We start from the raw sequence: 12,893 nt of genomic DNA, 5'->3' as shown, positions 1-12,893 counted from the left end.
GCAGTTTATAATAAATATTAGTTTTGAGTGCCGGCCATTAAGAAAGGCAACTACGGGCTGAGCAGCTTGCAGATGGCATCGTTATTATCTTTCAAACTGACTAACCCACTGTAGGATGTAGTTCTGTAAACATACGGAAATGTGGTCTTAATAGCCTGCTGATCTTGCCCCAATTGTGGGTGAAAATCTCGCTGGTGTTCTGATTCGCCCTTATTTTCAATACGCATGGTACTGCCCATCTTGTTACTAGAGCCAGTTGCAGACACTGATGAACTGTTCTCTCTCGTCGGGGTTGCCATTAATTTTTAGGTCAAGTCTATTAGATCGTGCATGCGCGGTCTGTTACAAGGCTTCTAGTGGCTTCGCTCGAACATTGAGGGGCTTGAAGCCCAACCATTGCTTACCATTGGTAGGCTTTCCTGGTCACTCTTTTGGCTGCATCTTATTCATGTCCCAGACTGTCAACCTTATATTTTGTCCCTCTCATGGAGTACTGCCTCTACCATGTGTGTATGTCTGGATATTGTGCTTTATGTTTTCTTTTTTTCTTTTTGAGCAAGCAGTCACAGAAAGTGCATGTGTTTTCAAGCCGTCTCACTCATGTACCTCTTTTGCTGCTAGCTGTCCCCATGCACTTCTCTCAAATGCCTTCCCTGTTGTGTATCTGTCCACCTCCATACAATGTGTTGTTTTCGTGTCGCCCGCACTTCCCCCATGTTGCAATAGACCCCTTGCTGCTTCGTTCTCACCCCTGCTCCTTTACTTCCTCTCCCCTCATATAATTAAAAAAAAACTTTTAAAAGTACCACTTTTGCACATTTTGTTTTTAGTTAGCGATCCGACTTGGATCTGTGAAAAAAAACGCAGCAGCATCATTTTGTAGGTTTGTCCAAACACGCTGCGCACGCCTACAAAATGAGATGGGTGGTTGCATAAATGTTTTTTTTTACTTTAGCCACACTGAATAGCTTAAAGAATGCTCTGCAACTGGTTTAAACCCGTAGGTAAAGCCAATAGATGGCAAAGGTGAGACTTATTGGCTTTGCCAATGCTTGTTTTTATCTGCTGTAAGCTGCTGCGAATCATGGGGCAGTTGCTTTTTTTCGCAGATCTGTGTTTGCAAGCAGTAGGCAAAATACTAGGCCAACACATGCTGATATCGCTTTCTGCAGCGAGAAAAAGTACGAATACAAGTGCTTGTGAATCCTGAGATCTGTGCAAAGTTCCGGCAAAGGGAGTTGCAGGTGTTTGAGCAACATAAGGTCATGGGGTGAGGACCTCACGTTCAGATTGGGTGGATGGAGAATAGAAGGGACCTACTCTATCTATGAAGACGGGTGACAACTGCATTTAGCAGTTTGGCTATTACCCAGCAGATGAACTCAAAGTTTTAGGAAGCCCTCCTCCAATTTTGTAGCCTCTTTTACAAGCAAATGGATCTATTCTGCTAGTGAGTTTGATAAATGAGCACTCAATTAGGATAGAAAGACCTAATGCAACGCGTCAGCGATAAGTCTAACGAGGTTACAAGTGGGTACAAGCTCTCAGGAACATACATTACAAAAATACTTGACACTGGGTACTTGCATCATTGCACTCTGCGCTACTGACAGGATCAGCAGGTTCTTGTCCTGTGGTCCGGGGAATCCTAAGGTCCCTGATACCTACTCGGGTCCGTGACTGCTTAAAAAATTTAATATCAACGAATTAATAAGGTGTGTATAAATTAAGAGGCAAAATGTAAACATCACCATTTTTAAACGTTCTGTAAATATGAAGGAATTTGATACTGGAGGCTAAAAATGATGTCTTCAGATGGATTCGTGAGAGCACTGTATGTGCGTCAAACATTAAACTGAATAAGAAAAGCTCTAACCTTCCAATTAAGACTTGGTCTTTTTATATTAGTTTACATATTAAATATTTCATCATGTGTACTTATTTGATGAATGCTTGTTTATATATTTTTGTGCATTATTTTTCAGTTCAAACCATCGAAATTAGTTATGCACGGGTTAAAAAATGACTCAGCTGGGTTTCTCGAGTCCAATAATGATTCAGTGGAAGTCCCTGAATTACACAATCATGATTGTGGGGGTCCCCGGATTCCAGTGATAATCAAGTGTGGGTCCACGGTAGTCAATAGGTTAAGAACCACCGGACAAGAGTGCTTGCCCTGCTCAGATACAACACGCTTTGGTTTAGAAAAGATTGTCACTGCCCAACATTTGACATTTCTAGTTGACTTTACAGAACTGTTAAAAACAAGTGTGAATGGAGTGACAAGGTAACTTATCATCACCGTCAAAGAGAGGGACAGAAGAACAACAAAGGCTGAAGAGGATGAAAGACCGAACAGACAAGCGAAACAGGAGGAGGATGCGAGGAGTGGAATCAGAGAAGGAGGACAGATAAGGAAAGCCGGCATATACAGACGGGCAGAAGGAGGGAGGGGAAAAATAAGCAAAAGGCAGTGCAAGCGTTAAAGCATGCGGATTTAAAGGCAGGAAGAGTGCTTCAGGTGGCAGTTGCTCCATGATGTAGGCCCATGGAATCAGCAAATCCAAGGAGACGAGGAGAGAGGGATACCAGAGCCGCTCGACCAGAGACGGATATAGAACTGAACATGCTTCTAAATAAAGCTGCCTGCACAACCAAGTCGCAGACCATCCATCACTGAAAACGAGGCTCAGCGGCACAAGGTTGTAGTGCCGCGCCTTGTGTCCCCGGGTTTGTCATGACCTCTATACACCACGCGGCCACTGGTGTTCAGCCAAGTTTCACTTACACCACTCAAACGTACCATTTCTATACTTCCATAAGGTCATGATCTGCTCTTTTAATGTGCTTAAAATGAAGACCTCTGTCAAAACTAGGAAATCAGTTTGCACTGTGAATGATCTAAAAATTGTCCGCAGCCTATAATTTCTCACTAACAAAACTGAGGAATTTTAGCACTTTGAGTGTTATAAACAAGTGTCTAATTGAAAAAATAAAACAGAAAAATTCAGACGATCCATGAATGATATCAAGATGCAACAGAGATCGATTTGGGTGATGTGAAGCTTGCACTAATAAAATGTAGTGGGGGAGACTAAAAGGCACGGGCTTCCGCGTAAGTGTCAAATAAGCACAGTGAAGGAATCCTGCGCCTTCCTGTTTGAACGTGCAGATATTGATACATTTAATAGCGCTGCACCATTATCGATGCACTAGTTCTCCTGTTGCAGTCACACAGTTACAGCAGTGGATGTTACCATGCACCTCCATCTGAGCCACACCAGGACAGTCGCATCTTTTCAGAAATATTCATACACAGGTATTTAAGGATATGCAATGTAGTAGGTGTACTTATGTGGAAATTCTCAGCAACAATGAGCTTGCAAATACAAAACTTTTTCTTCCATGGGAAAAATTATTTCCAAGTGAGGAAACGTCTTCCCTTAAATTCCCCGCCAAGTGATGGGGCGTTCGCTCCTGATTCAACCATCTCTAGGAACTTAACCTGGCCTTTGACAAGAGTAAACTTCCAACCACATTTTGGATATTGGTTCATTCTAGCAGAAATGTACGTATATCATTAGGACCTCATCCTATAATTAGAATGTTGTAGCTACCAGAAACGATTCAAGCCTTTTTTTTATATCAAACACCACTCATCCTATAATTAGAATGTTGTAGCTACCAGAAACGATTCAAGCCTTTTTTATATCAAACACCACTTTGCACATTAACTAAGATGTTTAGAATTCTTGCTGACACAGAGAAGAATGTAATAAAAAAATTAACAAGGTTACCATAGTCTTAACAAAGCATTCCATGCAAAGCATGCATAACAAAAAACACAATAAATCACGTATTTAATACTTACTTTTCTTCTATTTAAAAATAAGTGCTTCCCCTTGCCAACAATCTTTTAAGTTTACCAAAACGTATATAAAGGAACCAACCAACCCAAACTTCGAGCATGTACAGACCACATAAAAATAGATAACTACCCTCATTGAGAATAAAAATAATATAATGTAGAGCTTTATCTCGTTCTACATCATAGCAGGAGTGAGCTGACAAATGTATGTAGCTCTTCTGGAGCTCCATCTTAGTAGAAATGGTTGACGTTGTCTGTGTTGTGCATGGGAGCTTCCAGCAAAAGGTAGCAACAGCTGACTTAGGGGTAGATTAAGAACTCTTGTGGATGCATGGTTGATAGACAGTAGACTAGTAACATTTAAAAAGAGGGGTACAGGTGCCACTTCTCCAAAAGCTCTTCCATGTGTCTGTCTCAACAGACATCACTGTGGTGGACCTACCTGGATGGGGACATCCACTTGATGCAAATACTTTTCAGAAGGGTGAGGCCACACATTTTCTGCCACGATTCCCTGTTCATATAACTATGATTTTGTAATAAAGGTATTTAGACAAGCTAACTGTTAAAAAGAAACAAAACTGGCAACCTCTTTACACTCTCAAAACATGATTGGGTTGATATAATTCACCTTTACACACTGGACATATACTCCAGCTGACGTCAAACATTTAAGACAAAGCCTACTAGCCCAATAAACCTACCTGTGTGAGTGAGCATATGTCGCTGCATGGAGCTTGCCCAAGGAAAGACTCTAGGGCAGTACGGGCAGGTGATTTTTTGCAGGGAGTTGGAGTAGGAGTTTCTCTTTCCTCTTAGCAGCTTATCTTCTGCTGTTTCCCTTTCGTCCTCACTTGTCCCAATTTGCTCAGCTTCTTCTTTCACGTCTTGTGTGGACTGAAGGTAGGGGCTGAACTTGTTAGTGTCTGTGTTTGCCAGCATCTTCTCTATGCTTGCGAACTCGCCGCTTGATTCCAAGTCAACAGCCGGGGCCTTGGGCTTATTTTTTGTCCCTTTCTTTCTGCCTCTTCTTTTAGGCGCTCCCACCACAGAGATGTCCGAAGAGGCCTTCTCAGTTACTTTTGAAGGACAGCCCAAGTCAGGGGTGGGCTCACAAGGCTTTGTAACATCTTTTTGCATGGGTGGTACAGGTCCCTGTTTTGATTTGGACATCACCTGCTTTTCCAAGACACTTGAACAGCTGGCTGCTGGGGGGCGAGAGTCAGGAATCTCAGTTTTTAACAAGGCTGGCGCTGATGAGACAGAAGAAATGATTTGTGCAATTGAAGCTAGTGGAGGCAGTTCTCGGGTTTGGGGAGGCTTTGGTAAAAGAAGAGGTGGCTTGGGCCTTAAAGGACGGAGTATTGAAGAGTTTGAAAGGAGAGCAGGAGATATAACTGGAACAGTCAAATGCAGAGGAGCTTTAATTGGCTTGGAATGTATGAAGGACGTGTGATTGTTGACGGCATTACTTTCACTAAAAGCTAGAGAAGACTGATTACCATTGCAGAGATGGTCAACAGGCTCGGGAGCTTGATCTGATTGATTGGCTTCACGCAAAACACTGTCTTTTTCCTTTTTAAGGTTCTTAGGGATGGACAGATCTATTGGCTCCATAGAAGAGTCGTTGTGAATTTGAGGAGGGGAAATATACAGGTTCTCTTGTTTGACTTGGGAGATACCAAGATTCTTGTTCTTTTTGGAGAAGTCTAAGGGTTCGTCTAGATCTACGGGAAAGCTGCTTACTGGTTCAAGTTTAATCTGGTAGTGAGACAGAGACCCATGCATAAATCCATTCTGTGAATCAAAGAACTTAGGAGTTGGCGTGCGATCCAGGTAAGTGCTGACCTCTGACAGCGTGGAGTCAGGTTGTCTAATGTCCACAGACAGAATGTGTTTCTCAATTTCACGCTCCTGTATATGGAGATGCTGTTTGAGGATGTGGTGAATACAGTTTCGTTTTGCTGAAAATGCTGTGCCGCATTCTTTGCATTCAAAAGGTTTCTTCTTCTGTAAGCCACTGTGTGTTCTAAGGTGAATTCGAAGCGCTCGATAGTGTTTCAAGTCATCACCACAGTACTTGCATACAGTGTCCGGAGAGCACATTGCATCAACCAGGTCTGTTGTATTACTTGTGACATATTCAATGTTTTTCTCAATGTCCTTCCTGGTGACCTTAAGGTGTTTTTTACGCAGGTGTCGTTCGCAATTGGCTTTCACAGTGAATGGATAGTGGCAAATTTTACAGATATAAGGTCGTTCGCCACTGTGTGTCCTCAAATGCCGAATCAGTGCAGCCTTGTCAGCGGCAATGTAGTCACAGATGTTGCACTGATAAGGAGAGATGCCCAAGTGTGACCGCATGTGAGCTCTCAAGACTCCAGAGAAGTTAAATATCTGGTCACAAAAACGACACGGATACAGAACTTTCTTAGTTGCAGGAGTTTTTTTGTTTGCTGCTCCATCAATGGTGTTTTTAAGGCCCACTTCTGGGATTTCTTTATCTTTTTTCCTTTCTAAATCCAAAGGCAAACCTGATTCGGTCAATTTATCCTGTTCCAATTGCAACTTCATTTCAATCTGGTTTATGGAATTAACTGTACGCTGGACAGATAACTGAGCAGACGTATTAGGCTGTGTTGCTGATCTGGACTGTGGAACTAGGGAACTGCATGCATAGTCTGCAGTGCTGCTGTTCTGCCTCACCAATGGAGGCATGGGAAGGTTTGGGCTGATGCAGCCTGGTGAAGCCTGCTGGATATTGACCAGTGGATCAGGCGTAGAGGCTGCAGCAAGCATCCGAGGAGTAACTGGTGGCTTTGGCTTGAGGACAGGGACATGCTTGAGAAGGGAATGGGATGCAGTCGAGGAGGAAGTGGAAAGCACTGGAAGACTAATCTGAGATGGTGCAGAGGAAGCCATCTTCAAAATCTGCTGAATGTCCGCCAGCTCTGCAGAGAAGGGCTTGACTACAATACTGCTGTCAGGATGAATGATGAATCCCTTTTGGAAAGGCTGAAGGGATAGGAGCTTTACGTTGTCTTTTGTAGGCTGGAAGACGGAAAAAGCCCTACCCGCAGATGGAGAGTCCACTGGAGGCAGGTTCTCCATGCTGGTGCTGCGGGGTTCCTGAGGTAGGTTGCTCTTCAGTGTTTCGAGCCATATTGCTTGGAAGTCATCCTGGGCAGAATCCTCCTGTTGAACTTGCTTCGTCTCTTTGGTCAGTTGCAAGCCCAAGGATGACATGAAGGCCGTCTGATCTTGATCTTCAGCAGCTGGGCTCTTCGTGTCTCCAGTGAGAGTTTCACTTCCCTGATCCTCTTTGTGGGTTTTCATGTGTAGTTTGAGTGCCGACGGCATGGGAAACGCTTTGTTACAGATCTCGCAGACAAAACTGTGAAATTCACTGATGCACCTTCTCAGATTTGTTTCACACCAGACCTGGATCCATAAACACAAGAAAAAGAGAAGTAAGAATCATTTTAGCTGACCCAGAGCACTAGCAGAAATAAACGGTGTAACATTTCAAAAAGAAAATACTAACCATTTTACTAAATGACAATGCCTCCACTACATGAGCAAATGAGTCATTTGTGAATTTAAAAATAAACACTTTTGGAGCGTTGAGGGGAGGTAGTTCTGATAAATTAGATCTAGTTACCATGAAATTCATACTAAAATCAATAAACATGATGAAAGAAATGTCTCAATAAAAGTTTTACAAGTGCGGCAAACATTATAAACAGGGGGCACGTCTAGATGCATCTATTAAGATACACTGATTTGAGAAGACCGAATGAGTGAGCAAGGTACATGGAATTGTGAGACTTCAGTCAGGGACATGGTACTCTCCCTAAAGAGTTCATTTTCTGCTTTCCTTTACTGAGACAGTTATCCAAGGTCAGAGAACTGGAGGATTATACAGCCGAGTGTGGACAATGGAGAATAAATAAAGGAGTCCCTCAAGATGCCCTTTACTTTCGATCAAACTCTTTCTTTTTGGCAGGGGAGCGAGTTATTCCATGCTATTAAAATTCAGTTTTCTTTAAAAAGTATTTTTTTATGACTGTTATATGCTTAGACGGAGATAGAAGTGTTAATTGATGTCTACATTTGTGTAGTCTCGTATTGCTATCACCGTAACAAAATAAAAACACAATAGTTTTAAATGTTTGAAAAAAATCTAATTTTAATTTTCCAACATACGTAGGTTCATTTAGGGTTTGGCAACACTGAAGAGTTGATGTAATTCTGTTGTTCTTCCATACCACCAAATTAATGGTTCTCCCGCTTAATTTAGAGTTGGGGTAACTGCCCATGTTTCCACCAGTGGAGCATCAGTAGCTACCGATGGTAGAAACCTTGACTCGCTGGTATTTCCACCAACGCACCAGCGTGGCACAGTGTCAGCTGCCCTGCCATGTGTAGTACAAGAGGATCCCCACGGATTTTCCACACACGGTGTCATGTGTGGCAGAGCTATTCTAGTCAGTGAAAACCAATGGGCCTGACACACAAGGGAGAAGACACCTTGTGAATTAGGCAATCAATGTTTTCGTTTTGCTTGTCTAACTCTTGCTTCGTAAGCTGGTTTCATATACAGAATGCCAAGTACAGCCAAACATTAACAGCACCCACTTGGCATTCTCCTCTCCATTCAGTGCATCCACTGCACAGTGGAAGCACCGTAGGCTTAGAGATCCCTGCCACGCAGGTGTGGAGCTCCAACTTTGGTGGGCAGTCCCCCACGAGGGGAGCAGAGGCCCTGGCCTCCGCTGACCTGACGGGCCACTGATTGCGCTTAAAGGGGTTTCAACTGTTTTTAAGTTGCAGATAGACTGCGGTCTTCTGTCGAAGCCTACAACGTTTCCATGCATTGAAAAGGGCGCCGCAGTTTTCCCCTATTAAAGTACTAGAAAAGAAGAGTGAGCAGAACGTGGAGGGAGACCATTGGGCTATGTTTTCAACAAGCAAGTGTTTATTTAGATAAAAAGCACATCTTTAAATATTACATTGACCACAGGTTGAGGTTGGTCAAATTGTCCTTACTAGGTTAAAAAAAAGCTTCATGACGTATTCCACGACCCTTTTCATAATTCTCCAAAAACGGTGCGACATATTACCGATACAAGGAAATTTACAATTAAACTTTTTTTTCCCACTTCCACACCTCAATTCTCTAGCTCACAAATATTGCAAGGCAACAATTTGAGCAGCAGCCTGTGATGTGCTTACCTGAGAAATAATGGGAAATTTCCGACACGAGAAGTCCATGAAGGCCAAATCGTTGAAACCTGCTGGGATTGCGGGATTATTCTGGATGAAAGGCTTTCCCGAAGGGTCTCGTGGAATCTGCTTGTGTATGACCGCATTGTGGCGGATCAAGCCCCGATGTGTGCGGAAGGTGATGCAACACGTATCACACCTGCAAAGGAAAAAGCCATTCAAAAGGAGTTTTTACCAATGACAGATGGAAAAGATGGAGAGCAAGAGAAAGAAACAAAGGAGAGTCTCCCTCTGGCCTGACATCTGTTGCCCCCACCCCATCTTCACTGGAGTCTCCCAGACATGTAGATTGTACACAATCTCCAAGTCTTCGTCACAAATCACTATCATTCTAGCCTCAAGTGAATACATTTTCTTCAACATGATCCTTGTCTCTCAAAATCCTCGCTCTTCCTACCATTGAAGGCAGAAAAAGTCATCCAGGAAGTTATAACATTTCGTAAATATCTAATAAACCTAAAAACCTTGTGTTGCTACCTTATATTACCATCCAGGTACTCTGACATCTATAAAGGAAAACAAGAGCCCTTAAAGGACATTGCAAAACCACAATGCATGATCATCCGGTGTTTCTTTCACATTATTGAAGTTGTGATTTTGTGAGACTGGGCTTTAAATCAGGAAGAGTGCCTACTAAAAATAAACACCTGTGACACCAAAATTATGAATGTTCCAATTTTTTTAACGAGCTTTCAGGACGAACCGATAGATGTCAGGATTATGCACAACATGTGGCTTTACATAAGATTCCTCTTCAAAAGTGTGTCAAATTATTTGCTAAACGAATTAAAAACTATATATATATATATATATATATATATATATATATATATATATATATATATATATATATATATACATATACACACACACACACACACACACACACGCAGATGAAATAAAACATGTTTTGACATTTATACGAAAAGTATACCTTCACCCTATATTTACTATTCTCCTCGACAGGAGTCGATGTCAGGATTTTGACTTTATCTCTGCTTTTCATTTTGCTGATAGCAAATGGCGAGCAGGAAATGTGCAAATGGTTTTGTGAACCTTCCTCTTGTATGCAACAGAATTCACAACGTGAAAAAACAGAACACTTTCTGTACAGTGTTGGAACTAGCGCTCTACATGAAGCACACGCACCGTAAAACACAAAACAAAAGGTCACACAAATTGAAATGTGTGCCTCTTGTGTGCAAAGTGGAGCAACAAGAATTTCCAGTCCTGAGCTAGCAGGTGCTTGCTGAGGAGATGGCTCCGAGACGCGGCGTGAAAATAGCACCAGCTGTTAAAAATGTGGACTCGAAACAGAACTCTTTTGTTCATTTTTCAATAAAAATAACACATTTCTGCAAGATGAAGAAATAGACGTCAACCTGTGGTAAATGGTGTGAAGAAAGTGCAGCACCCCACTCTAAAATATAGCTATTTGTTTGTGGACGTCACGCGCCAGCGTCCTGGAGTAGGAGCGGCGATGTGATAATACCAGTTTAATATCTACTACTCGATCACATTCGCTAGTCCGTTTTCTTATGCAATAGCACTCAGCACCTTGAATTGTAGGCCTAGGCTGATGCTGAGGAATAGAGAAACATGTCACAGTTGGCAGGGTATGCTCAGACGTGAGTCCCTTGCTCACTTTGCCACTGGATTCAAGCAAGCCGGGCTGAAGACGGCTGAAATGCCAGAAACCGGTCCTTGGAAGCTTGTTTCCGGTCCAGGGAAGGCATGGCTTGGCAGTTCGGGCTGGACTGTTCCCATGAGGCACAGGGTCAGACTGATTTGCATATGGCCATGTCTGAACTGGGGTGGCAGAGTGGGCTAAAGAACGGTGATGGATTAAACCCAGATCTGTTGACTGGGTGTGAGTGTTTGATTGGTTCAGATGCTCCGTCCATCACCACCCCCTTTTGTACCACAGAATCCACAGCAGCATCGGCTGCAAAGTCCGGATGGCTGAAGGGTACACGCGTAAAATGGGCAACTTCCATTGCCCTCAGGTAGCATTACAAACACTAAATGGTTCCAGATGTGTCGTACAAGTGGTTCATTCAGGCAACCTCAATTCCAAGATAAAAGTGGAAAGGAGTGAGGATAAGTAACCAGCTCAGTGTACGCCTTTCATTTTCGTCCAGGGTGCCAGACTGCAAACAAACTGAACTTTCCACTCTTGTCAGGTGTGAGAAGCTCATCCATTTTCTGGCTGCTTCTATTCATTTTGGCCCTTGTGATGCGACATTTGGGATGTTCCAGATAAGCACAGAAAACCCAGAAATCCAAATCCAAATCAACTTGACATCACTTCAGTAGCCAACATCCGAAAAGCTTTAATTAGGGAGATTTGCAAACTCCTACTTATAAAGGCAAAAGAAAAACTACAAGGCCCAGCATGCAAAGTGCTGTCAGATAGAAAGCGACAATCGTGGGCTTGGTAACATGGGATCACTTGCCACTCAGAATAGGTTCCATTCCTTTATACCTTTCATAGCAAGCAGACCGGAAACCTCTAGAAGTAAGTGGACAGCCCCTTCAAACTCTGCCTTTATTTCAAGCCCCAACCGTGCAAGAATGCTACAGTTTCCTTCTACGAATGTGGGCCAGCGCCATTCACATGCTGAGCAAAGATAGAGCTTGGTTTGCTTGGTAGGGAATGATGGTGAATTGGGTGACCGCATGGGTGCTAAGGAGTAAAAACCCACAGGGATGAAATCCTCGGTGTCCTGTCAGACAACAAATTTAGCCTCAGTGCTTATAAGGAAACGCCTGTTTATAAACTCTAAGAGGCATCCTCTCTGAAGCAGCTGTGCCCATCCCACCCCACCCCAGCACGGTAGCTCCGGAGATGCCCTACCAGTACATTTTAACTTCTGGTAGCCACGTGTGCAACCCGTTCTGTAAACACTGCCTAGATGCAAGCTAGGAAGGGTGACCCCTATAGCCTCGTCGCCCAATGCCGTGCCATGCCTAAATGGTCACTTGCATCAAGCATCCTAGGCCTAGTAAACTTCTGAAAATACTGTGGAAATGATGGAGTAAGGCAAATTATAGGATCCTTATCTATTACACTATTCTAAATCTTTTACTACTCTAGTATCAACACTCAAGATCCCTGGGTAACTTAGAGCACTCGTGATACATACGGCTGGCTTTCACTTAAAGAACCAAGATGGAAAACATGCACACAAAAAAAAGAATTGGAAGCAAGGTGTGCATGTGGCATGACAGTGTACTGAGATGCTACAAGAGGGACGTGCAACATGTCCTCGTTTCACAGATTTCAGAACCGCCAAGGCACGGTTTCCAGCAGTGGCACAAGGGTGCCAACAGCAAGGACCAGAGAGAACACTATCAATCGAGTACTGTCATTTCCAGAAGTTAATATTCAAACAAGTGGAACTGTTTTGCAAACATCCACCAAGCACATTAAATGTATATGTGTTAAAACTACAACTGAGCGCACTCTTTTCAAAACCTGGAGCTCTGCTTTGTGCAGCGGATGCATAACTGAACTGGGCGTACCTTTCACCTAGCGAAGTCAATGAAACCCGTAACAAAGCCTATATACTGAATTTTATATGTGCACCATCCCACTACAACCATCCCAAGAATGACGCCTGCCTCGCTCATCACGTTTAAAAGGTTTTGCAGTGTAATAGTGAGTCCCTGTGGCTGAGTCGAAGAGGCCTTCCGCTTCCGGTCAACCAAACACGGGCTCTCGCGCTCACAAAAGCGA

The 12,893-nt window shown here is 43.1% G+C and overlaps 1 protein-coding gene across 8 annotated transcripts in view; it reads right to left on the bottom strand.

The window, feature by feature from the left end:
* Positions 1 to 12,893, bottom strand: part of RREB1 (ras responsive element binding protein 1) — a 181,847-nt gene that overhangs the window by 13,961 nt on the left and 154,993 nt on the right. For all 8 annotated transcript variants that reach the window (XM_078688063.1, XM_078688058.1, XM_078688065.1 and 5 more), the window contains 2 exons: positions 9,104 to 9,293; positions 4,573 to 7,309 (listed from right to left, as the gene is read on the bottom strand). In XM_078688063.1, coding sequence (XP_078544189.1) covers positions 4,573 to 7,309; positions 9,104 to 9,293 — 2,927 coding nt within the window. The remainder of the gene's footprint in view (positions 1 to 4,572; positions 7,310 to 9,103; positions 9,294 to 12,893) is intronic.

Source organism: Lissotriton helveticus, chromosome 4_1 (genome assembly GCF_964261635.1).
Source record: "Lissotriton helveticus chromosome 4_1, aLisHel1.1, whole genome shotgun sequence".
In the NCBI taxonomy this organism is placed as follows: Eukaryota; Metazoa; Chordata; class Amphibia; order Caudata; family Salamandridae; genus Lissotriton; species Lissotriton helveticus.
Note: the sequence above shows the minus strand (reverse complement) of the source record. Positions and strands in the feature narration are given on the sequence as shown.